This window comes from Arabidopsis lyrata (assembly GCF_000004255.2).
Source record: "Arabidopsis lyrata subsp. lyrata unplaced genomic scaffold ARALYscaffold_8, whole genome shotgun sequence".
Lineage (NCBI taxonomy): Eukaryota > Viridiplantae > Streptophyta > Magnoliopsida > Brassicales > Brassicaceae > Arabidopsis > Arabidopsis lyrata.
This window is the reverse complement of record NW_003302548.1, coordinates 22900982-22924701: the sequence shown is the minus strand read 5'-3', so window position 1 is coordinate 22924701 and position 23720 is coordinate 22900982. Positions and strand designations below refer to the sequence as shown.

General features: G+C 40.6%; 7 protein-coding genes, 1 long non-coding RNA gene and 1 pseudogene across 18 annotated transcripts; 4 read left to right on the top strand and 5 right to left on the bottom strand.

Annotated features, from left to right (window-relative positions):
* LOC110225823 overlaps positions 1–1217 on the top strand; it is a 3470-nt pseudogene extending 2253 nt beyond the window's left edge.
* A 3243-nt stretch (positions 1218–4460) lies between these two features.
* On the top strand, positions 4461–6810 carry LOC9302852 (protein PIN-LIKES 7). Its single transcript, XM_002866734.2, has 8 exons — positions 4461–4711; positions 4786–4865; positions 4945–5069; positions 5193–5314; positions 5393–5653; positions 5757–5857; positions 5934–6172; positions 6259–6810. Exons 1-8 carry the CDS (start codon positions 4577–4579, stop codon positions 6381–6383), a joined length of 1188 nt encoding a protein of 395 aa, XP_002866780.1. The 5' UTR covers positions 4461–4576; the 3' UTR covers positions 6384–6810.
* Positions 6811–6883: 73 nt separating this feature from the next.
* Positions 6884–8679, top strand: LOC9301167 (amino acid transporter ANTL3). Its single transcript, XM_002866733.2, has 2 exons — positions 6884–7879; positions 7952–8679. The coding sequence occupies exons 1-2, from the start codon at positions 7145–7147 to the stop codon at positions 8498–8500; spliced, it is 1284 nt and encodes a 427-aa protein (XP_002866779.1). The 5' UTR covers positions 6884–7144; the 3' UTR covers positions 8501–8679.
* LOC9301166 lies at positions 8678–9713 on the bottom strand. Its single transcript, XM_021032655.1, has 2 exons — positions 9611–9713; positions 8678–9498 (listed from the first exon to the last, which is right to left on the bottom strand). Exon 2 carries the CDS (start codon positions 9471–9473, stop codon positions 8850–8852), a length of 624 nt encoding a protein of 207 aa, XP_020888314.1. The 5' UTR covers positions 9474–9498; positions 9611–9713; the 3' UTR covers positions 8678–8849.
* Positions 9714–9912: 199 nt separating this feature from the next.
* Positions 9913–11431, bottom strand: LOC9302851 (nucleoside-triphosphatase THEP1). Of its 6 annotated transcripts, none has more exons than XM_021032679.1 (6): positions 11280–11431; positions 11121–11212; positions 10952–11042; positions 10782–10866; positions 10534–10690; positions 9913–10088 (listed from the first exon to the last, which is right to left on the bottom strand). In XM_021032679.1, exons 3-6 carry the CDS (start codon positions 11035–11037, stop codon positions 9973–9975), a joined length of 444 nt encoding a protein of 147 aa, XP_020888338.1. In that variant the 5' UTR covers positions 11038–11042; positions 11121–11212; positions 11280–11431; the 3' UTR covers positions 9913–9972. The 6 variants fall into 6 exon arrangements, with proteins under 6 accessions (XP_020888338.1, XP_020888333.1, XP_020888321.1 ...); XM_021032674.1 differs by having other exon boundaries at positions 10952–11055; positions 11125–11212; XM_021032662.1 differs by having other exon boundaries at positions 9913–10091; positions 11125–11212.
* A 44-nt stretch (positions 11432–11475) lies between these two features.
* Positions 11476–12972, top strand: LOC9301165 (heterogeneous nuclear ribonucleoprotein F). 2 transcript variants are annotated; one of them, XM_021027175.1, is made up of 2 exons: positions 11476–11673; positions 12143–12972. In XM_021027175.1, exon 2 carries the CDS (start codon positions 12340–12342, stop codon positions 12814–12816), a length of 477 nt encoding a protein of 158 aa, XP_020882834.1. In that variant the 5' UTR covers positions 11476–11673; positions 12143–12339; the 3' UTR covers positions 12817–12972. The 2 variants fall into 2 exon arrangements, with proteins under 2 accessions (XP_020882834.1, XP_002866778.1); XM_002866732.2 differs by having other exon boundaries at positions 11562–11673; positions 12066–12972.
* A 13-nt stretch (positions 12973–12985) lies between these two features.
* On the bottom strand, positions 12986–17045 carry LOC9301164 (phosphoinositide phosphatase SAC6). The gene is made up of 20 exons (XM_021027167.1): positions 16831–17045; positions 16665–16748; positions 16449–16576; positions 16266–16357; positions 16082–16139; positions 15907–15963; positions 15772–15805; positions 15610–15690; positions 15345–15451; positions 15133–15219; positions 14992–15069; positions 14741–14811; positions 14562–14660; positions 14393–14492; positions 14203–14311; positions 14030–14102; positions 13856–13949; positions 13678–13770; positions 13516–13582; positions 12986–13436 (listed from the first exon to the last, which is right to left on the bottom strand). The coding sequence occupies exons 1-20, from the start codon at positions 16964–16966 to the stop codon at positions 13306–13308; spliced, it is 1779 nt and encodes a 592-aa protein (XP_020882826.1). The 5' UTR covers positions 16967–17045; the 3' UTR covers positions 12986–13305.
* A 110-nt stretch (positions 17046–17155) lies between these two features.
* On the bottom strand, positions 17156–22653 carry LOC110228883 (protein GRIP). Of its 5 annotated transcripts, none has more exons than XM_021027142.1 (21): positions 22443–22652; positions 21896–22323; positions 21691–21806; positions 21330–21499; positions 21070–21163; positions 20785–20871; positions 20602–20682; positions 20351–20476; positions 19910–20018; positions 19736–19815; positions 19410–19538; positions 19222–19322; positions 18916–19049; positions 18733–18830; positions 18538–18657; positions 18350–18398; positions 18177–18235; positions 17960–18031; positions 17835–17882; positions 17647–17752; positions 17156–17573 (listed from the first exon to the last, which is right to left on the bottom strand). In XM_021027142.1, exons 2-21 carry the CDS (start codon positions 22266–22268, stop codon positions 17389–17391), a joined length of 2337 nt encoding a protein of 778 aa, XP_020882801.1. In that variant the 5' UTR covers positions 22269–22323; positions 22443–22652; the 3' UTR covers positions 17156–17388. The 5 variants fall into 5 exon arrangements, with proteins under 5 accessions (XP_020882801.1, XP_020882796.1, XP_020882808.1 ...); XM_021027137.1 differs by having other exon boundaries at positions 21896–22308; XM_021027149.1 differs by having other exon boundaries at positions 18350–18377; positions 21896–22308.
* A 151-nt stretch (positions 22654–22804) lies between these two features.
* LOC110225866 lies at positions 22805–23704 on the bottom strand. The gene is made up of 2 exons (XR_002330017.1): positions 23544–23704; positions 22805–23460 (listed from the first exon to the last, which is right to left on the bottom strand). It is a non-coding gene; the product is annotated as an uncharacterized LOC110225866 (long non-coding RNA).
* Positions 23705–23720: the final 16 nt, after the last annotated feature.

Here is a 23720-nt window from a genome sequence, read left to right as displayed (position 1 = left end):
AAATGGACAGCAAAAGAAGATATTGTTCTCGTCAGTGCTTGGCTTAATACAAGCAAGGATCCTGTGATTGGTAATGACCAACAAGGTCAATCCTTTTGGAAGAGGATTGCAGCATATGTTGCTGCTAGTCCTTCCCTCGACGGAATGCCAAAGAGAGAGCATGCTCAATGTAAACAAAGGTAGGCAAAGGTCAATAAAATTGTCACCAAGTTTGTGGGTTGTCATAAGACAGCAACAACTCATAAAACTAGTGGTCAGTCAGAGGATGATGTTATGAAGCTGGCTCACGAGATCTACTACAATGATACCAAGAAGAATTTCACTTTAGATCATGCATGGAGAGAGTTAAAGTTTGATCAGAAATGGTGTGATCAAACTACTCGGGGAGGAAAGGATAATGCTAAAAGAAGGAAGTGTGGGGATGGTAATGCAAGTTCCCAGCCTATCAATGTTGAAGATGATTCAGTCATGACTCGACCTCCTGGTGTGAAGGCAGCCAAAGCGAAAGGAAGGAAGTCAGCCACTGTTAACGAAGGAAAGAAGCCAGCCACGGGTAAAGGAGAAGCAGGCCAGTCTGTGGAACATTTTCAGAATTTGTGGGAACTAAAGGAGAAGGATTAGGATCGCAAAGAGAAGCAAAGCAAGTATCAGATGCTTGAAAGTCTACATTCAAGAACTGAGCCTCTTTCGGACATTTACTTGTTCCTAAAAAATAAGCTAATCACGGAGCTTTGGTCCTAAGTTTTAAAGTTTTAGTTTGGTCCTAAGTTTTAAAGTTTTAGTTTGGTCCTAAGTTTTAAGCTAAGCATCAGATGCTTTTTAGTTTTTTTGTCTCATGTATGATATTGCTTTGTAAGTTCTAGTATTATGTCTCATGTATGATATTGTTTAAAGTTCTAGTTTAAGTCTATGTACTCTAAAGCTTTGTAACTTGTCTTGTATGATATTGCTTTGTAATGTATGATATGTCTTGTTGTGTATCTATCATGTTTTAACTTGTCTTGTTTTTTGCTAGATGCCAAAGAGAGCAATGTGTGCAAGTGGTTCAATGTCTGATGCCAAAGAGATCAATATGTACCACAAATAATTTGTATGTTTTTTGTGAACCACGAACTTTATTCTAGCAAATTTGTACCACAAACGAGCTTATTCTTTGTGTACCACAAACTTTATTCTTTATGTTTTACTTTTGCTATAAATAATATCCATCGTTTGTAGATGTCTCACAACTCAAGCTTTTCTAATATTGTTCTTTGCTTCAACTACAAAAATTATTTTTCCCTTAATTTTTCTTTGCTTTTACCACAAAACAATCAATCACCAAAGCTTTTATATATATCTATATTGTTTAATACTTAAACCTACCAAACAATATGGCCTCTTCATCCCGTACTCCATTCGACGACGCCATGGAAGAAAGCTACTCTCAACCACTTGATCAACAATTCGAGAATATGTTCGTCGAATTGTCTAATGGCGAAGAGGTTGCAAAGAAAAATAGGAAACGAGCTTATTTTGATAGAAAACGCGAAGAAGGGCACGTCCTTTTATGGAACGATTATTTTAGTGATAATGCGATGTTTCCACCTCAAACTTTTTGCCGCCGTTTTCGAATGAACAAGCCGTTGTTCTTGCGTATTGTTGAGTGACTCTCCAGTGAAATCCCGTTCTTTCAACATCGAAGAGATGCCACAGGAAGGTTTGGACACTCTCCAATACAAAAAATGTACGGCAGCCATTCGTTTGCTTGCTTATGGTTATGCGTCTGATGCGGTTGACGAATACCTCCGTATGGGTGAAAGCACTGCGATGTCTTGCTTGAAGAATTTTACAGAGGGAATTATTTCTTTCTTCGGAGATGAATATCTAAGAGCACCTACAGCCACAGATCTGAGAAGACTACTCAATATTGGAAAGATACGCGGATTTCCAGGGATGATAGGAAGTCTCGATTGTATGCACTGGGAGTGGAAGAATTGTCCCACCGCTTGGAAAGGCCAGTATACACGTGGCTCTGGAAAACCAACCATCGTTTTAGAGGCGGTCGCATCACAAGATCTCTGGATTTGGCACGCATTTTTTGGACCTCTAGGTACCTTAAACGATATAAATATTCTTGATCGATCACCAATTTTTGATGATATATTACAAGGTCGAGCTCCGAATGTGAATTACAAAGTCAATGGCCGGGAGTATCATTTAGCTTACTATCTCATAGATGGTATTTATCCGAAATGGTCGACTTTTATCCAATCTATTCGACTACCACAAACTCGGAAAGACACTTTATTTGCTACACATCAAGAAGCGGCCCGTAAAGATGTCGAACGTGCATTTGGAGTATTGCAAGCTCGCTTTCACATTATTAAAAACCCAGCACTTGTTTGGGATAAGGAAAAAATTAGAAATATTATGAAAGCATGTATCATACTGCACAATATGATAGTCGAAGACGAACGAGATGGGTACAACACTCAGTTTGATGTTTCAGAATTCCTACAAGTTGAAGGAAACCAAACTTCACAAGTCGATTTATCGTATTCTACAAGTATGCCTCCAAATATCGAGAATATGATGGGTATGCGAAATCAACTTCGTGATCAAAATATGCATCAACAATTGAAAAGTGATTTGGTTGAGCATATATGGAGAAAATTTCGCAACAATCAACAGAATAACTAATCATTTTTTTTTTTTCAAATTTATTTTCAAATGTATGAAATTATTGTATCTTTAATATGTTATGAATTATAATATTTTTCAGATTTATGAAATAAAATAATTAAAAATAATAATTTAATTTTTTCCTGAGAACCCCACAAAGAGAGCCTACCATTGGACGTTGCAAAATTAACAAAAGCTCTCATCTCATAAATTTGAAAATTTTAATCTTAAAAAAATGGTGAGAGCCTATGGAGAGCTCTCACCATTGGAGATGCTCTTAGAGATATAGAATGTTATCTTACTCTTGGCCATTGCTCCACTATCTATCACCTTTTTTTGGCTTTCTTTTCTTTATTTACCTAAAATGTTTTTATATACATGGGGGAATCACCACTTTCTCAGCCTGGGATAACTTAATATGATTAGAACAAAAGGCTCCTCTTTGTCTCTACCAAGGTTATTCCCTCTTTTTAGTTTCAAGTAATCTGATCATGTTGTAAAGTTTTTTGGTAGAAATATATCTTTATTTGATCATCTACCAATGATCATCGTTACCGTGTATATATGAATTATTTGGAAAATAATGGGCAATGGGCTAAACCCAAATATAGGTAGGCCTCACAATAACTGCCTCATACATACATACATTAACATACATACCTATCATGGCCTCTTTTAGGCCTATCTACTTAACAGGATTTGGGATAACTGCAGTGTAGCCCAAGGACTGTTAATATGATGATCAAAGTCAAACGGTGCCCTTGTGTAGACACGCCATTTCCAAGTCATGCAACTATCTTATCTCCCGGACTTGTTCCACCACAAAACATGGTCTCATCATTCTCAGCTTTTTCTTGTTTAAACAAATATTTGAGTATAACTTAATATTAACCCTCAGCTAAAATACGTAATTCTCCGAGACATACAAGCAAACGACGGTTTCCTCCTCCTCTTAATTAATTTGGTTTTAATCCCACAAGTATTTTAGCCTATCACTTCTTTTTTTATTGGTTAAATACATTCATACAAGATATTGTGGAATTGTAAAGAGGAAACAGAGGAGATGTGCAGGATGATATTATTTTCCTCAAATTAAAATGACACTGGTTTCCATGTGTGTATGTGCAGGGTTGAGATCAGCTAAGCAGAGTGGCTTGTGGAAGTCATCCATGTATATCACAGTTGACATTTATTATTGATCTTTGTAATAAACTATGAGTATGAGGAGTATTGTGGACTTGGCATAGCAATCAGCTTGGGCGTCAAATTCAAGAGATGTTTTGTATACCTTATGTTAGGTGTGATAAAGACAAATAATATTATGATTAAAAGGTCAAATTTGGCCACTTTAGAAAAATGTTAGTTTGTTACCTCTTGCTTACTTGAGTTTGGCGCAGAGCCGTATTTTAGCCATTTAATTTGTTTAAAAATTTATTGGGCTGGATAGATCATAGATGAGATATTAAAATAAAATAATTGGAAAGAAAGATATTGGGAGCAACTAGCTATAGCATGACGACGAGTCTTACTTTGATTATGTCAACATTAACCTGAGACGATCCCAAAAGCCTTTAATTTCGTCCCATTGAATCTTCTAATTTTGACGTCCATATGATTTCGCATGTGCACTATATACCTGAGAGACCAACAGTACTCAGAAGCCAACTTGTCCTTTTTATTCACCTTTCTTGCTTGACTTCTCCTCCTGTTGAAAAGTTAGTTTTATACTCTTATTTTACTCTTAATGTACCCCACTCCTCTACGTATTTATATTAAATATATATACCCATCAATTCTCTCCATCTACACATACAGCCCGAATATCAAAACTTTCATCTCTATATCTTTACCTTGACTGCTTCTCTTCTTCTGCAAGAAACCAGAAAAAAAAAAAAAAAAAAAGAGATTAGGGATGGGTTTCTTAGAGCTATTGGAGGTGGCTTCAATGCCAATCGTTCAAGTTCTTCTTATCAGCGTCCTTGGCGCTTTTTTGGCAACCGATTACTGCTCTCTTCTTTCTGCTGACACCCGAAGATCCGTGAACAAGGTAAACCAATTCATCTCTGCTTTTCTTTTCTCTTATTACCATATATCGTCACTAATAAACATTTTCCTTCGCAGCTCGTCTTCGTGGTCTTCACCCCCTGCATCATGTTTGCCAACCTTGCCGAGACTGTCACATTGCAGGACATTATTTCATGGTACGCACTACCCCATCTTCACTCATCCCTTTGAGAAAACGTACGTGTGGCTATGATTTGAGCAAAATTAGTTTTGCAGGTGGTTTATGCCCATAAATGTTGGAATCACCTTTCTAGTAGGAGGCATTCTTGGATGGTTGGTGGTCAAGCTCCTGAACCCCAAACCTCAACTTCATGGCCTCATAATTGCTACTTGTGCCTCAGGTAACATTAAACCCTCAATCAGATTTAACCTCAAGGAGGAGATCCCTGAAATATAACATGAAACATATATATATATATATATATATATATATATATCATATATGTACTGTCCTGTGTACGTAGGCAATATGGGAAACCTTATGCTTATTCTGGTCCCTGCCATCTGTGACGAGGAAGGCAGTCCTTTTGGGAATCGGAGTGTCTGCAGATCCATCGGGCTCTCCTACGCATCTTTCTCTATGGCCGTAAGTCAAACCAAACTTATGATCTTCTCTGCTCAGACTTGTTGATTTGATCGTGTGATTAATTTTTGTCAAGGGCAGCTCGGGGGTTTCTACATATGGACGTACAGTTACCAACTGGTAAGAAGCTCTGCTACACAGTTTAGAGCTCTTGAAGCCGCCGGGTTGGTCAAGTCTCCCAACAAGGACATTGACTCTGATCCCCACACTCTTCTCCTCAAGCCGCACCAAAACCAAGACCTTGAGATCCAAGGCAAACAAAAGGTGTCTACCGGGACATACATCAAGGACTTGCTCCATCAGATTCTTGAGGAACTCTTCGCACCACCCACCATTGGTGCCGTAAGTAAAAAAAAAACAAAAAAAAAAAAGAAGACATGATTTCGTTTCCAATCACCAACTAATAAATCGACTGCTCTGATGCGCTGTTATATGTTCCATTCAGATTCTTGGCTTCGTTTTCGGAGCAACAAATTGGCTAAGGAATCTTATAATCGGGGAGAATGCCCCGTTGCGAGTGATCCAAGACTCAGTAAAGCTACTTGGGTACGTATGGACTCTCTATCTTTTTTTGAATATGGAAATTACATCACGACTTTGCGCCTAACAGTTGACTTGGCAGGGACGGCACAATTCCTTGCATAACACTCATACTGGGGGGCAACCTGATTCAGGGTCTGCGTTCCTCAGCCGTGAAGACATCAGTGATTATGGGAGTGATCTGTGTGCGCTATATCATCCTCCCCGTGGTGGGAGTCGGAGTGGTCCAATTAGCAGGAAATCTAGGGTATCTTCCTCCAGACCCTCTCTTCCGATACGTTCTCATGCTTCAGTTCACACTGCCGCCTGCCATGAATATCAGTAATTACTCGAGACATCCCCCATTCACTTCATTGTTAGCTAGATACGGATAAATTAATCATACAATATATAAATATGGATTGCAGGCACAATGGCACAGCTGTTCGACGTGGCTCAAGATGAGTGCTCGGTCATCTTCTTGTGGACCTACCTGGTTGCATCCTTAGCCCTCACCATCTGGTCAACCATCTTCCTCTCCATCCTCTCCTGAATCTGATTTGAAAAGACAATGGAGTTTGTTTAGTCTCTCTTGTATGGATTTTTTTGATTTGTTAAATACTCTCATTCACATGTTGCCAAATAAAACAGAGAAAAGACAAAAGTATCTCTGTTTCACAGCCAATGTGTCTGTTTGTGGGCTTTTTTTACTTAGAAAAAAGGGAATGAGGTGTGGGCTCATAGAGAAAGAGAGAGCCCAAAATTGGAGAGGCGTGTTCAAGTTGGCCACAGAAGGAGACGTGCAATGCATCTTCCACGTTGCTTTGCTCTGATTGGTGAAAACATCTTCAATCATTTCTGAAACTTCTGCATTGCTCACACCTGTCCTCTCCTCCTTTCCTGTCTCTTTAAATTTTGTTTTTGTTTTTATTGTTCTGCTTTTTAATAGCATATAAAAAATCGATTAATTGATTTGCGAATTCAACAGCTCATCATTAGTAGATTAGAAAAATTCATTTGGTTAAGCCTAAAAGTAACATGTGGAGGCGGTTGATCCACCAGGAGTCAAAATGTCATAGGTTTATTGCGTAAAAAATGTTTCTTAAACTGATAAACCCCAAACAAGAGCCAATGAGTGTTTTGTATCTTTCTTAATGACACTTTAAAAGGGAAAAAGATAAAATATTTATCATTCGACCACACAAACATGTACAACACACCCCAACCATTACAATATTCCAGAGATCGATCGCCATTAACGTCGACTGTGACTCTCGGTTCTTCTCCACTCTCAATTTCGATTATCTCGTCAGCATGAGGTACGATCAGGAAGCGGGATCGTCCTCCCTGTCGCTGCCTTCGGGATCATCCTCCCATTCGCTGCCGCCGACGGAAGACACTCCTCTTTTGGGGCCTCGAACATTGTCGTCGCAGCCAAAAACCTTTGCAAATGTCTTCATCGCCATCGTCGGCGCCGGCGTGCTCGGACTTCCGTACACCTTCAAGAAGACTGGATGGCTCTTGGGCCTCCTCACTCTCCTCTTCGTATCCTCCCTCACCTTCTTCTGTATGATGCTCCTCGTCCACACCCGCCGGAAACTCGAGTCCCTCTCCGGCTTCAACAGCATCACTTCTTTCGGAGACCTCGGCGAATCTGTCTGCGGACCTGCCGGCCGTCTCGTCGTAGATGTAATGCTTGTCCTTTCCCAATCTGGCTTCTGCGTCAGCTATCTAATCTTCGTCGCCACCACAATGGCTAATCTCCTCAGCCGCGGCACCGAACATATTCTAGGCCTCGATCCTGCTTCGATTTACCTCTGGGGATGTTTCCCCTTTCAGCTGGGTCTCAACTCCATCCCATCGCTCACCCATCTCGCCCCTTTGAGTATATTCGCCGATATCGTGGACGTAGCGGCCACCATAGTGGTTATGGTGCAGGATGTTTTCATCTTCCTGAAACGAAGACCTCCCTTGAGAGTCTTTGGAGGTGTCTCTGTTTTCTTCTACGGATTGGGAGTTGCTGTGTACGCATTTGAAGGGATCGGAATGGTAAGCAGACCAATTCCTCTATCTGTGTCTCTGCTAAACTAATAATTCTGATTTGTGGTTGGATGTGAACAGGTTCTGCCACTGGAACTAGAGGCCAAATACAAAGACAAGTTCGGTAGAGCGCTGGGGCTAGCCATGGGCTTAATCTCGATCATGTACGGTGCGTTCGGCCTGCTAGGGTACATGGCTTACGGAGAGGAGACGAGAGACATCATCACCACCAACCTGGGGACAGGAGTGGTGAGCACTCTGGTGCAGCTGGGCCTAGCAATCAACCTCTTCTTCACATTCCCCCTTATGATGCACCCCGTCTACGAGGTTGTGGAACGCCGCCTTTGCAGCTCCTGCTACTCCATATGGGTGCGCTGGGCCACTGTGCTGGTGGTCACTCTCGTGGCCCTGCTCGTCCCTAATTTTGCAGACTTCTTATCTCTGGTGGGGAGCAGCGTCTGCGTGGTGCTGGGCTTTGTCTTGCCATCACTTTTTCACTTGCAGGCTTTCAAAAACGAGTTGAGCATCACAAGAATAGTGGTAGACGTTCTCGTTTTCCTCATTGGTGTTATTATAGCCATTACCGGGACTTGGACGGCCGTAGACGAGATCCTGACATCCAAGGCCTGATTGATATTCTTCCATTGTTTATTTTTGTCAGTATGAAAAGAGAAGCATAGTTACCTACAGCGAACACGGCAGCATTACTGTTATTTTGTTACTCTCCTCACTTGTTTATTTGTGTCTTATTACTCTATTTGTAAGAAAGACCCATGAAAACCAATAAGAAAAATGCGCTTAGAATCAAGTGTGATAAAGTAAGTGGTTAGATCATATGAATAAAAGGAAACTCGGATTAGATGGCCGAAAGAGCTTCTCATCTTAGTTTCATCAGCCTCTCCAATCTCACACACATTGTACAGACACCATTTGCGGTTGTTCACAACCAATAGACTAAACCAAAATTGCAGAAGCCAAATCATTTGGACTTTGGCCTCCCTCTTTTCCTGGTCACCTGAACCCCTTCGTTTGCTCCTTCTCCACCTACTGATTCGTTCAGTCTATCGGTATCTAACTCCATGCCAAGGCCATCGAAATCCGCCCTCTTGGAAATGGCAGGCTCTGTATTCAGCCTCTCTCTTGAGTCTATGGGAAGCACGCACTGGTCGTTCTTATGTTGGCAACTGGAAGAAGAGTTTGAAATTATGCCCTGACTGACGTCTACTAGTTGCAACTTGGAGGGTAATTCATCATCCTCAGCAGCAACATGCTTCTTCGTCATGTTGTCCTTGTCGAGAAATGCGTCTGGGACGAGTCCCTGGTTAGGAGGAAAGGAAGCAATCAAATCTAAAGCGGACTTAGCAGCAGCAACAGCTTTTGCGGCAGCAGCAGCTTTCTCATCTGCAGTAGCTCTGGCGGCCTTAGCAGCAATTGCAGCAGCGGCAGCAGTACATCTTGAAGCCTCTGCAATCTGCTGAGGGGTGAGATCTGGGTTACTCAAATGCGAAGCTAAAAGAAAGCTAAGATGGTAATCAACATTGGTGGAAGGATGTGGAACTCCATTATCATCAACCTCTTTTGTCAGCACATTGAGGCCTTCCATAATAACACATACAAACCTCTCTAACCTACAACACAAATGTCTCTAAACTGTCAGATCTTACGCGGATATTCACGAGAGAAGCCGCCCTCGGGAAAATCTAAGTTTGACGCTAAGATGGAGGAAGCTTTAGAGTTTACCTTGAATGCGCCTGCGGAGAGAGATAAGAGAGGAGAAGACCGCCAAAATTAGGGTTTTGGAGGTTGAAATTCTGAAGACGAAGATGATAAAACCCAAGCTACGATTTTCCGACACCAATTTCTTCGCACGCTCTCAGTTCGGATTTCCTGGCATCCGCTTTATTACGGTCGAAAGTGCGTGTCGTTCAAATTATTTTTGGGATTTTCCCTTTTTCAAATTGTTTTTTGTTTTGTCATTAGTTAGTTGATTTCCTTTTCTTTTTTTTGATAGTGAAGGACTGATACGATACTAGGATTGAACCTGTGGTGTACAAAAGCTTTTTTGGTTAAAATCATAGTTTTTTTACACCCTGCAAAAAACCTTATTGCTTGGGCAGCCATCCAGAGAAAACATCAAATATATGTTCTTTCATGGAGTCTCTGTTACTCTCACTCAGGGTGATTACAGTCACTCCCGGTTGGTTCTTCAACCTTGCCACTGCTCACAACAAAGACGAATGAATATAAACTTTGTTAAGAAAATAGATAGTGAACGCAATGCAGCTTTTCCAAGCAAGCAAGAAATATGCTAAAGATAGTTTGACTGCTACTTCTAGTCTGTATGGGTTTTAACATTCAAACAAATGGATGTCTCTCTCAATCTAATAAAGAAATACAAGAAAGATAAGTGAAATTCAATTTTTTTTAAAATGATCAACTGAGCATAACTAACAGAGGAGGAGTGACACAGGAAGCCAATACAAGAGTCCATCAAACTGGACCATGGACTACTCAAGAGTTGGAAAAATTCCATACAGTATATAGATGTGAAGGCAATTTCATAATTTTCAATTCAAGCATCATTGGCCTCAGGATTGGAGACGAATAAAGGCTGAAAACGAATCTAGTGAAGAGATGATGACTCATTATGTTTGATTAATTACCTCCAGGAAGATCTCGACCAAATTTTGGGATAGGAATGGAAGCAAGAAGAGGAATGTTGGAGCCCAAAACCTTGAGGACAGCCGGAAAGAAGGATGGACTAAACATCTCCATCTTGCCAAGTTCATCAATGATGAAAAGATGGGTATCGTCTTTGACCTTGAAAACCAATGCTAAACCAGTCACTCAGTGTTCCTCTATCCAAGTAACTATTATTTATACCAGTAAGGAAATGATGAGGTGGCAGAACCTGAAGCTCAGGCAATGCTATAGACTCGAAGGATGCAATGTCCACTTTGTACTTGCCAACATTAGGCCATGTCATTGATTCTTGACTGCAAACAGAGAGAGGGAGAGAGAAGTAGCCTAATTGTGAGAGGGAAACTAGAGAGTTAAAGCTGAAGGAGAAGGAGGCTGGACCTAGAAACAGTGGAAGAAGCAAGCAAACTTGTGCGGCCATCCAAGGTGACCACTTGAAAACCAACCCTTTGTCCTCGTTCCCTCATCTCTCCTGTGTGAGATAACTAACGGGATCATTAAAATACCAAAAAGAAGAAGACTTGATGATTGGTGTTAAGAGAGGGCTTACTTACGAGTGTAGAAACCTTGGATCTTTAAGTTAGGGTTGAAAACCCTAATCATGTCGAACACTCTCATGATCAATGTGGTTTTTCCGACACCCTGCCAAAAAACCACCAATGAGAAACTCTAAAAAGGCGATGAGTGGAAAGGAGAAAGAGAAGCTCACAGGAGGGCCGGTGACAAGAAGGCATTTCCCGGTGCCTGCCATTTTGAGGCCAAAAAGGGTCAGACCCATCCATTTGCTTACGATTACAGTCAATTTATTCTACGGATTCAGATCCCTCTGATTGCCTAAATTTGGCTTCTTCTTCCTCCACAAGACCAGTCTGTCCAACATACATACTCTTTGCGAGATACGTATGGGCCTCATTTAAATTTTGAGGCCGCTATAATGGGCCCATGCTTTATCTTCCGGGTCCGAGATAATATTTAGGGCTATTCTGATGGCAACTTGCCAAGACTTGAATTTTCTCATTCTCGACGACGAACCAGAGAGAGAACAGAACCGTCGTGGTCGAGAGAAGAAGAGCTTTGCGGCAGGTCATGTACGGATCTAGAGGGTACGTATTCTTACATTCGATCGCCATTTATTCTACTCGATTCATTTTCCTGTTGCCTGATCGGTATTAATCGATTTGTGTTGGAAAATCCTTAGAGGGTTGGTGTATAGGAACAGGATATGGAATCGATTCTTGTATTCCCTTAGTTATATTAATCGATTTGTGTTGGAAAATCCTTAGAGGGTTGGTGTAGGATCTGGCATCGATTCTTGTATTCCCTTAGTTATATTATCGATATGAGTGTTTAGGTTGGTGTTTTGTTTGTGTGGTATAATTAAGAATGGGTCTTACTTACTATAGATTAAGAGTCAGGGAAGTCTGGGTTGGGTTTGGTTATATTAACTGGTTGAGTTGGGGGATCTTTTTCCGGGTTTCTTGTTTGATATTTGAAGGGCCATGTTTGGGAGCGGGGGGTACGAGGTTGGATCAAAGAGACAAAGAATGATGCAATCAAATCCCTACTTGGCAGTTGGCACCGGACCTACCAGCTTTCCACCTTTTGGCTATGCCTGCGGATTCCCTGTCGTTCGCCTCAGGGGTCTTCCCTTCAACTGCGCTGACATCGACATCTTCAAGTTCTTTTCTGGCCTCGACATTGTCGATGTCCTGCTCGTCAGCAAAAACGGTAAATTCTCCGGGGAGGCCTTTGTGGTGTTTGCCGGCCCTATGCAAGTCGAGATTTCCTTGCAAAGGGACAGACACAATATGGGGAGGAGATATGTGGAAGTTTTCCGGTGCTCTAAGCAGGATTACTACAATGCGGTTGCTGCTGAGGAGGGAGCGTATGAGTACGAGGCCCGTGCTAGCCCACCTCCCACTGTGCCATCCAGAGCAAAGAGGTTTAGTGAGAAAGAGAAGCTCGAGTACACAGAGGTTTTGAAGATGCGAGGCCTCCCTTACTCGGTGAACAAACCTCAAATCATAGAGTTTTTCAGCGGGTACAAGGTTATCGAAGGACGTGTACAGGTTGTGTGTCGACCTGATGGGAAGGCCACGGGAGAGGCATTTGTGGAGTTTGAGACGGGGGAGGAGGCGAGGAGGGCAATGGCTAAGGACAAAATGTCGATTGGGTCAAGGTATGTGGAGTTGTTTCCAACTACACGTGAAGAGGCTCGAAGGGCTGAGGCCAGGTCTAGGCAATGACTCTTTCCTTCACTATGTATCATTATATATATATCCTTTGGACTAATTTTGTTAGGTTAAGACCCAAAATGTTCATCAGTGGAATCATAGTAATGTAAGACCTGTTTGATTCAGAGTTTCTGCCTTGGGATCCAGTTACTGTTTGTTTTCTTCTCTCTTTCGGATATATATTTTTACAAGTAAATTAGGGACTTTTTTCGAATAATTTGTAGCATGAATGGATCAGAGCGAAAGATGTAGGATCTCGGGTGAGATTGTATAACTTTCTAGTTTCTACTCTCAAATTAGGTCCCATAGAAAACCTATTGTGTTCCCGTAACTATTTTATTGACATGATTGTTATTCAATATGATTCTCACATTACAAAAACCCAATTTGTATTAATAAACTGAAGTCAATTAATAATAGCTGTTGAAGAATGGGAATGAAATTGTAACGAAAGGAATCAATGGGCTCCATTTGCACAAAGTTCAAAGGCAAGCTATGGCTTCAAGATCTGGGCTTGTGCAGACAAGGCCGGCTGCAGAAGATCCGGCCATTGGCCCTCACGAGTGCCGCGACAGCTACACTTATGCCCGCCCAAACAAATGAGAAAAATAAGTGCTTATAACTACTCCCAACTGCACCAAAACACAGATGGACTTTGTCAACCTTCAATGGCCTTATTATTCCTACACCAACTACAGGGATCAAGCTTACCTTGTTTTACAGACATTGTTGCAAACCAGAAACTGATCAGAATCACCATCAAAGCCACCGGAAAGTTCTGAAAAATGAGAGTATCTTGATATGAGACCATTATACACTCTAAGGAACAGGCCTTATTTACTTGTAATATATTATTAGCTGATGATTGCTTACAGCTACAGCCTCAAGACCTCCCTTTCGAGGCACAGGAGCCATGTCTCGGCTCACAGCAACTATATAGTGTCCTTGCACAAGATCAATTGCATCCTTTGTACGGGACGAAGAATATTATAAACAGTCAGTAGAGATTGAGGTACCAAGTATTCGTAAACTGGTAGCTAGAGCCACCAACCTGCTTAGTTCCATCAGCAAAATTGTTCAGATAGTAGCGTGCGAGGGCATTCCAGCCATCTTGAAGGACTCCTTGGACAGTCCTTTGACCATACCTAAAATTTAAAAAGTTACAGGAAGGCATGTGGAAACACTCTTCTCTTGAGAATTTATGTACTCGAGTCCAAGAACGTACCTGACAAAATCTCCTTTAAGTGCAGGAGTGCCGGAGTATTGAATGCTAATGTCATCACCGTGATTAGCCCACACTGAAGGAAACATAAACACCAGATATAATCGAGTTTGGAATTGCTTATCTAAGAAATTCACTTTACTAGTGAAAAACCACATGGAGTATAAAGTACCGACATATCTTATAGCATTCATCAAAATTTTTATGCGAGCTTATAGCCTCTTCGGCACCAAAAACACCAATCCTTTTGAGTTGAAATTCCAACATGTTTCGGCCTATCATGCTCTGCATTTTGGCTGTAAGATGAGAAAAGAGAAAAGAGCAAAAGGCAACGAGACAAGGGGATGTCTATATACTAATACTAGCCTGGGTGACATTAGTACGGTCTAAGCAATCTATGCAGTTTGTTCGCACAATACCAAGCTGCTCCTTCATTTTCTCACCCTTTTCATTAAACAAAAAGTACCTGTGTAATTCAACGTGTACTAGTAAGCTCTTTTGTAAGATGCCAGGAGATGTACAAGAAAATTAGTACCCGTTTTTCTCGAGGAAATCCTCCATCTGCTCATACAAAATTGCTAAGCGCTCAAAGTGAATATGGCCACATATGTGATGGAAATCAAAGTGCAGGTATCTAGAGGATGAGTGAGTGAGTCAGCTGATAATAATATCCTTCAAGTAGCAATGAAGGATGGTAGAAGAATGCACAGCTACCTTACATCATCACCAGTGATGTGCTGCATAGCACCTGCAAACCTTTCACTTAGGCGCCCCTCACCTCCATGCTGATCACAGAAGAAGTAATTGAGGAACATGAATTTGAACTAAATCTCTGCATTTGATTTGAATTTACTTATTGAACTTTATAATTTAATACACAATTGAGGGTCAAGAACAGCAAACAGGAACTGTTTGTTATATATCCAAAATTATTCAAAAGGATATATATATATATATATATGCACCTTATTGACAAGATCAACCGCCAAAACTGATCCATATTTTTTCCTTACGCCGAGAAAGTGACGCTCAGCTATCCTCGCCTGCAATGGAGATTACTTAAAATACTGTAAAGGGGGAAATGCTTAGTTACAAATCATACTCACAGCTTCTTCAGGTTGGACAATCTCAAACTTGGGCTTGTAGGTCAGATCTACAATTTGCTCCCACATAAAAGGCATGGATCCTCTAACCTGCAATATGTCAAACAACACAACCATAAGTAAAATCATCTGACCCTAAAGAATAGATGAAGAAAAACCAACGTACATATATGAATGAAAAATTTGTAGGGCCTGCAAACATGTAACAATATCACCTGAACAAATGATGATGTGTATCCGTTCATGCGCACAATTTGCTCAGTCTCCACAAAATTAGCAACATAACCATCAGGGTCAGCTCCTCGTCGCCACATGCGCGTACCTTGCAGATACACAATCACAATTAGGCATATCATCTGAATTCAAAACTAAAGCTAAAGAATTTTGCCCACTTTTGTAGACTGTAAAATGGAGCTAGCTACTTGAAAATAAAGTGTCAACATGTAAAAAAAAAAAAAAAAACTAAGGAGAAACGCATACCATTTCTTCTAGAGCATCTCCTAGCAATCAGAGTAATGTCAACGATATCTCTTCCAATGGCTGTTTGAAAACTATGAAAACGTGATGCAGGGTTAAGGAAAATTGTCTGAAGTCATGATCCAGGAAAAAGATTCGAATAGTTCAGTGATAGAAAAAGGATATTCCCTTGAATTACAGGAAGCAAGAACTGATCAAGCTACAAAATTAAAACAAACAAAGGTGATATATATATATATATATATATATTTGCATGTACAGAAAAAACAGAGGAGTGCACTTAAACAAAAATTCACTAACCTTATTTTCGATAAGAACTTCTAACATATAGTTGTTCCATAGAAATCTAGGCTCAGCCTGCCATACAGATGCAAAAGGTTAACTTACTTATACACAAACAAGCAACAATGCATAAAAAGTGCGTATGGATTTTTACCAAAAAAAAAAAAAAAAAAAAGTGCGTATGGATGGATACCTGTCTCCACAAAGGAAGCAACTTAGACTCATCACCCAAATCATGCAACCGCTGTGCGCTGAAACAAGAACAACAATGATCGAACTAAAGACACACACATACATGATTAGCAAAACCTCAAGTTTTTCTCTTCTTTCAATGTAACATTTCCAGAGTGGCACAAAGAAGAAGAGAAATTATTTACGTGAGAGTCAAGTTTATTTCATATGAGAAGTAGAGCCCAGTTGTCCTCTCTGCGACGCTTAGCAGCCTAGAGAAGTCAGTCTCCATCTTTTTCTGCGAAAAGCGGTACAATGATTTGAGCGTTCAACTCCATTGTTGCCTGCAGCTCATAGATATACAAGAGGGATATGTAACACGGAGTCACCTGTTCTTCATGAGAGTTTTCAAGTGAATGATCACAAGGAAGAAACTTGAGCGAATTAATTTTGAATATAGGATGTCCCAAAAACGAGCCAACAGATTCGCTCTCTGTCACAACTACTAAGTAGGATCCTGAAATCAGATAAGAAAATTTCCTCTTGGTTCAAATGAAGATGAAAACGTTCACAAAGAAAATGTAAACAAATAATTGAATTTTCACCTGCCAGGAGCTTCAGCATCCCGACCACACCGAAAATGGAGCGGATTTTAGGGACACGCAAAGAGTTGCATTCTGCTACTTGATCTGAGATAGGCAAAGAGGATACAGATACATGCATAAGAGAGCAAAAAAGATTCCAAATAAAGAGGTGCAACAGAAAACACACCAATGAGCTTCATGGAGCCGTCAAGACGGCTAATGTCCAAACATGAAGCGGAGGAACCATCGGTTGGCTCGATGACGTACTGATCAGGGAATTCCCATAAACGCAAGCCAGAGTGTAACTTGTGCCTACCCTCCATGGCTTCAGCAAGAGGAAGAAGAATCAATCACCACGAGATGTGAAACTAGGCACCTCAATTAAAAATGGCCTTCAAGGCAGTGAGAGTGAGACCCGTTCAAATTGATTCCGTACAATACGGTTGACCAAAAACAACAACAACAAGTCGACGACCGTTATTATTATATCTTTGAAGTTCGTTAGTTTTGCGTTGATTCTGTAAATCATTAATTCCGATAATCAGCGATTTTGCTGCATGATTACAATAGACTCCATTAATAAAAGGAATGGCCCAACAACCCAATTCAGTGGCTTCTCCTTTCTTTACATTTGGACAAAAACTGTTTTCTTGACTTTTAATGTTCATTACACAAAAACCAAGGACTTAAAACCAAAGTCGTATGTAATGTATGTATCTTGGCCCAAAAGAATGTGTCCACCCGACTATGAAAACGAGAATCTTGAGAAGAGTGATAGACCTGAACCCTCACTTGCCGGACCTGGAGTCGCCTCTGTTGTTGTTGCTGCTGTTGTTGTTGAGCTATGGTAGGCTTGCTGACACTTCTGGATCTCCTCTGGACTGAACTGAAGCAACATCCCCACTACAGGTAGTAAAGCCTCCACTTCACCTGCAACCATCACATGTTATTTTACCCCTACAACATCTACTTCGTGAATCCACCTTTAATCTCCAGGTTCTACCTGTTTCTAGCAGTTTTAATATCACATTCTTTAGGTATGTCATATCTACGCCTTCTCTCTTCTGTTGTCTTTCCATCTCCCTCAACTCCGTCTTTAGCATAGCTTCCTGTTTTTAGCATACCCCCGCAAGTTTAAAATAAGATCCTAAGAAACTGGCAAAGCCACCAAACTCTCGTGTAATCACATACCTGTTGACTGTGAAGACGGTTTTCTCGCTCAAGCTCCTCGATTTCCTCCTGATTCAGAATAAACAGTTAACAATTGCAACATAGGCAGAAACAGATTAAAATCAATGCAACCAATTCTACTACACCTGAAGAGCTAAAATATGGCGCTGTGTCTGTGCTAACTCTTCTTCTCTCTGAGCTTGTTGCCTTGCCAATATCTGAAATTTGAATATTATGTGGGATGATTAGCTCTCACCGATTGTCCCGTAGGCCATAGCATTACATATGGATGAAATTAAGTTTCTAGGCTTAAAGATAACTCCTTGCTCACACAAGCAGACGGCTAACATTACAAAATCCTACCAGAATCTGGTGCTCTGCTGCAGAAGTGCTCAAGTTAGATACATCCTGCTGTTGTGACTCTGAAACACCGTTTGAAGAAAATAATAGGTTAGTTGATGACAGGTAACCCACTGAATCATTCATATGGGGAGCCCCTGTTAAAAAAAAATATGGTATCAGAAAACATATTGTACCTGTGTTGTTGTTCCCATAGTGGTGAACCTGAGATGGAGATTTGTTCCACTTAATGCCACATGAAGAGTGAAAAATTTAAGTGCAAGTTAAATGAAAAGTGACTAGCGAAAAACCAAAGAAAAAAAAAGGAGAAGTAAGGTAATACGCCAAAAAAGAAAATACAAATAAAAATGAATCATCTACATACTACTGGTTTTGGCTCCATAGATTTGCGAAGATGTTTAATCTCATCAACAAGTCTTGATATCTCTCGATCCTTCTCCTCAATGAGTCTATCTGCAAACTCACGTACTGATTCATGCTCCTCCTGCAGGTATGTCAGTTAGACAAAAAACATCGGTAATCTTTCAGTTTCTTATGAGTATAACAAAAAGTGATTTACCTTCAGTCGTTTATTCCGCAGTTTGGCATCTTCTAGTTCTTTTTCTATACCTTCTGCAGAAGAGGCTTCATTTTGAGCGGTTAAAGCTTCACATCTTCCTATAGATTACTGTAATCTTTTAGGAAGAGAATTTCAATTTCCAAGAACTAATGAAAAAATCAAATTTAGATTTGAAGCAATTACGTCGCCATGTTTCTTCTAAAACCCGAAGGTCTTCTTCCCACGCTTGTTTCTCCGCTTGATTGCGAGCAACAGTGGAGTCAAGCTTCACTTCAAGATTTTTGATCTGCTCGCTGGCATCTTTAAGTGCTCCAGCTCTGAAATGGATATGAAACAAAAATAGCTCAGACGACCTATATATGTCTGAAGAACTCCACAAAGCAGTCCCCTGAGAACACCATTTCTCAATTGTTTTCTCTGGAAAATTGAGGAGAATGAGCAGCCAACCTCCGGAATCAAACATGAAAAAGTTTCAGTGTCAATATATACCTTTCCTCAAGTTCTTTCTCAAGGCTAGCCAAAGCACCCTGAAGATCTTGTTGTGCCCTATCCCTCTCTGCAGATACCAAATATACTTCTTTTTCAGCTTCCTAATACCACCCAAAAAGATAATTAGTTGGTCTGCACCTTGGCAACCATCTAAAAATTGCTCCATCTTAAAATTCTAGATAACTTACCTTTAGAGCTTCCTCAAGAGATTTGATTTGTTCAGAGTCTTTAGCTGCAGCCAGCTCCATGTCCTTCTTTTGCAGAAGCGTGTGAGCACGGATCTTGTAAGAAGAGAATTCACTTTGGAGACGGTTGATCTGTGAACAGTTACAAGGAATTCAATATGGTTAAAATGAAGACAAGTTACAGCAGAACATTCCTCAAAGATCAAATGGCTCTTTGATTCCATAATAATTCATGTTATGTGATTAAAAATGGATGACTAATAAATTCGTTCTTACCCAACCAAGGCTACAATATTTTTCAAAAAAAAATCCAAAAGAAAACTATGTACCTCTTCTCTTGCACCTTTGAGTTCAGCATCTTTTGTGCTTAGTATTTGGGTCTGCATGGACATTTCAGATCCCAGCTGACCTGACAATTTATAAGAATGAAATGTCTATATTCCATTGACAAAAGTATAACATAACTAGATTAGTTTCAACGTTTCATGAACTACGTAAATTACTTCTCAGTTTAGCCACTTCGATTTCGGCCTGTAAGTAGTTGCTTTCAGCGATTTCCAGTTTAGATTTAAGGGCACCGCATGAAGCTTCCCAAGTCTCCTTTTCCTTTTCCTAGAGGAACAAAAAAAAATTCATGGGTTCTAAGAAATACAACAAAAGAAAATAGAGGAATTTATATTGCCAAACAAATTGAAACTCCAAACATGCTGTCTGATGGCTACAGACTGACGCCTTAGATCATGTTTACAGTTATCTATACGCACTCCTATGTTCATTCCCTGGTTAATCATGCTAGTAAATCTGCTAAATTAACGATGGAACTCATTTGACGAGTAGTACGCAAAACAAAATCTTAGAATATAGGAATGGGCAACAATAACGAAGGACAAATGACAGTTGGCATCAGAGAGTCCTGCGAATCCCTCTTTACATATTCCACTTACATTCTCCGATTTAAGGTGTGCAAGCTCTCCTTTAAGAGTTTCTGCAGCAGCCCTTAGCCTTGCTGCTTCGCCAGTTGCAGCTGCCTCCATCTCTGCAATTTTAGATTCCTTCTCTGCAAGCAGTACCTAAAAGAGGTGTATACTTGGTGTGAAGAATTCATCACTTATTTCAAACTATTCTCTCTCGCTCATTTGAAAACCAAAGCACATCATCAAGAAATAGAACTAAAGAATTTAGTAACAAGACTAACCTGCAGCGACGAAATGGTTTCGGCTGCGTTGTCCCTCTCAGATAGAGCATCTATGACCTGTGCTTCCAAACTCTCTAAGTTCTGTCAAGAAGGTGGAGAGAAGAGAAAATCCTGGATATCATTAGCGGACAATGGTGGCTCATAGCATATAAGAAGCAACACAATTACGCTGATGCTGACTACCTTCTGATGTTTGGCTGACAACTCAGTAACTGCAATTTGCTTTCTCTCTTCCACAGCTTGTAATTGCTTTTTCAGGTCCTCCAGAATCTAGGATAAAAGCAAGTAAGCATATGAAGCAGGGTATACACAGCCATGAGCCATCCATCTGCATATGAAGCAGGGTATACACAGCCATGAGCCATCCATCTCCTCTCTCTCTCTCTCTATATATATATATATATATATATAACTCTCTATCTTTCTATTATTGCAGACTAGTATTACAGAAAATGAAACAGATCAGACCTGGTCCTTATCAAGAAGTGACTGTTGCAATGTCTCTATCTTATTTTCTTTAGGCTGCAATGAGCCACGTAGTTCCTCGATAGTATCCCTGAGCCTGTGTATGGGAAAATAAGAGAAAACACCAGTACTCAAATTCTGAGAGATAGCTGAAGAAGTGTGGGAAAGACAAGAATCTTTATTTTATACAATTCCGAATGAAAAGCATAGCCAAAAGAATTTTTAAAAGGCTGTCTGTAAAAACTATCTTGGTATTTATTTACTTATTATTCGCACTCCTTAGTTGTTGCCTCTCTGCATCCATTGCTTTCAGTGCTTCATTCGCCTGTTGCCTAGTGCGTTCCAGCTCTTGTTGCATGGATGAGTGCTGAGAAGATGCTCGTTCAGCTGTTTCATTCACTTCCCGGAAACGGGCATCGAGATCATCTTTTTCCTGAAGATAGCAATATAATAGACCAATGAGATTTAGACTTGAAATAGCAGCGAAATATATATATATATATATATATATATATGTCTAAAATGCAGCATAGAAAATCCGGAATAGTATAAGGTGGTTTTGGAAAGTCAGTGTAGCCGTGGGTAAAACAGAAAGCATTATAATATGTAGAGAAGGAGATTGACCTTTTGGATTTCTTGAATGCGCTGTTTAGCCCTTTTGTGAAGCCTGGTGAATTTGGCGTCCAGGTCGGCATATTTCTCGTCGCGCTCTTTGATTTCCTGGTCCAGCTTCTGTTCAACTACAGCAACAACAACAAGGTAATAAATAGCACAAGTTGAGAAAAAAAAGAAAGAAAATGCAAACATTACATTGGTTCCGGTGGCAGACCTTGGGAAAACTTAGTGGAGTAATCCTGGGCTTTTGCATCAGCCTCAGAGTATGCTTCCCTAAGATGCTCAAGAGCTTGCTCAGCTGCAACTCGAGTTTGTTTTTCCACATCAATTTCTCTGCTCAATGATGCGACCTGTTCTTGAAGTTGTTTCAATTGGTCCGCTTCCACTTGGTGAGACCTACTTTGCTCTACTTGATCCTTAAATTGGGATCTGAGAAAGTCATTTTCTATTCTCAGTTCAGCAATCGTTTGGAGTAGCTGATCATCATTTTCTGTCGTCAGATTCTCGTTTGACGCATCATTTCTGTCATCTTCTTGGACATGGCTCTCCTCTTCTGCAACCGCATCAGATTCCTTGTCTTCGGACATCTTGGGAAAGATAAACCCGCTCAAGAGCTGGTAAGAGCGACTAGAGTAGAAACAACTAGTAAGCGTACAATCGGAAGAGAGAGACAGAAGTCAAGTCGTGAAAATTCGAACAAATCAGCAAAAGCAACGGAAGAAGAAGAAGAAGAAGAGATTTGATTGTAATCAGAAACTTACCTTGAGGTGAGGAATTACCAGAGAAGAGTGTGGAAGCAGGCTGAGAGAGAGAGAGAGAGGTCGCAAACAAGGTGAGGAATCTCGATTCCGAAATTGGATCGGATCCACCCAAAAGGTTAAAACGTCGTCGTCTCTTGTCCCGTCGACCAGTGAGACGGTAAAACGTTGATCTGATCAGACTGACCAAGAATGGGATAAAATTCTCGTCGGCCCCCTGTCCTCAAATGATTCTCTACTTAGCCCCGAAATAAAAAACTTGAGTTAAATTAATTATTTTAATTCTGAAAAATAGTAAAAGACAAATAAAACTGTTGGTTTAGGAGATGGGTCTTTGTATTTTCCTAACTAACCTCGTCAGGTAATATGTCTAATACCTATTTGATTGTGATTGTGGGTGGATTCAGAAGATCAACAACCTCTTTCAGAAAGAAAGGAAAAAGTATGGAGTGCATGTACATCAATAGTATGTAATAAGAAACTAGAGACACAAACGAATCAGCAGCAGCCGCACTTGAACAAGCCTACGCAAGTGTAGGGTCTTGATTTTTGCTCCACTTCATATGCTGTGGGCAGTGGCTCCCGCAACATCCCTTGTATATGTTTCTGCACATCCCACTGCCCAGGAAGTTGGGAAATTTCCCCCAGAAACAGGATGACCTCGATCGGTCCACAGTTAAAAAAACGCTTGAAGGAGATTGTCTTCTCTTAAACGGCATAATAAAAAGTAGGAGACAAGAGTGAGACTAGAGTAGAATAAGGATAGTACAATTCCATCAAACTCCTCCACAGACAAAATAAACACCATTCTTACTTAGAGGTCGGAGGTGCACAAGCGTGTAGTGTAATTAACACCATTCTTACATGAAGAAGGCGTGTAGTGTAATGACTAGATAGGTCTTAGATAGAGGCATTTACCAAGGAACTGGCTCAGCTTTCCCAAGAAACAGAATACCCGTGAAGAGAAAGTGCAGTGCCACCACTGCCAATTTCATAATCAGAGAAGAACTCCCAACTGGTTCTGGTGGCAGTAGAAAATTAGTTGGTTTAGCGCGAATAGGAATCTACAATGGAGCTTCTCGGAGAAACGATAAAAGTGGTTACCGGGATCGGAGAGACAACGAAGAAAGGGCCGACAAACTCCCATGACGGTTCACTTCACTGGTTCAGGCCTCAGGGAAGAGCGATGACCCACATCTCTCTCTCTCTCTCTATCCATTCTATCGTATGACAGCAACGCTATTATTGGGCTAAAGCAGCACCTTAAAGGCCCATTATGTT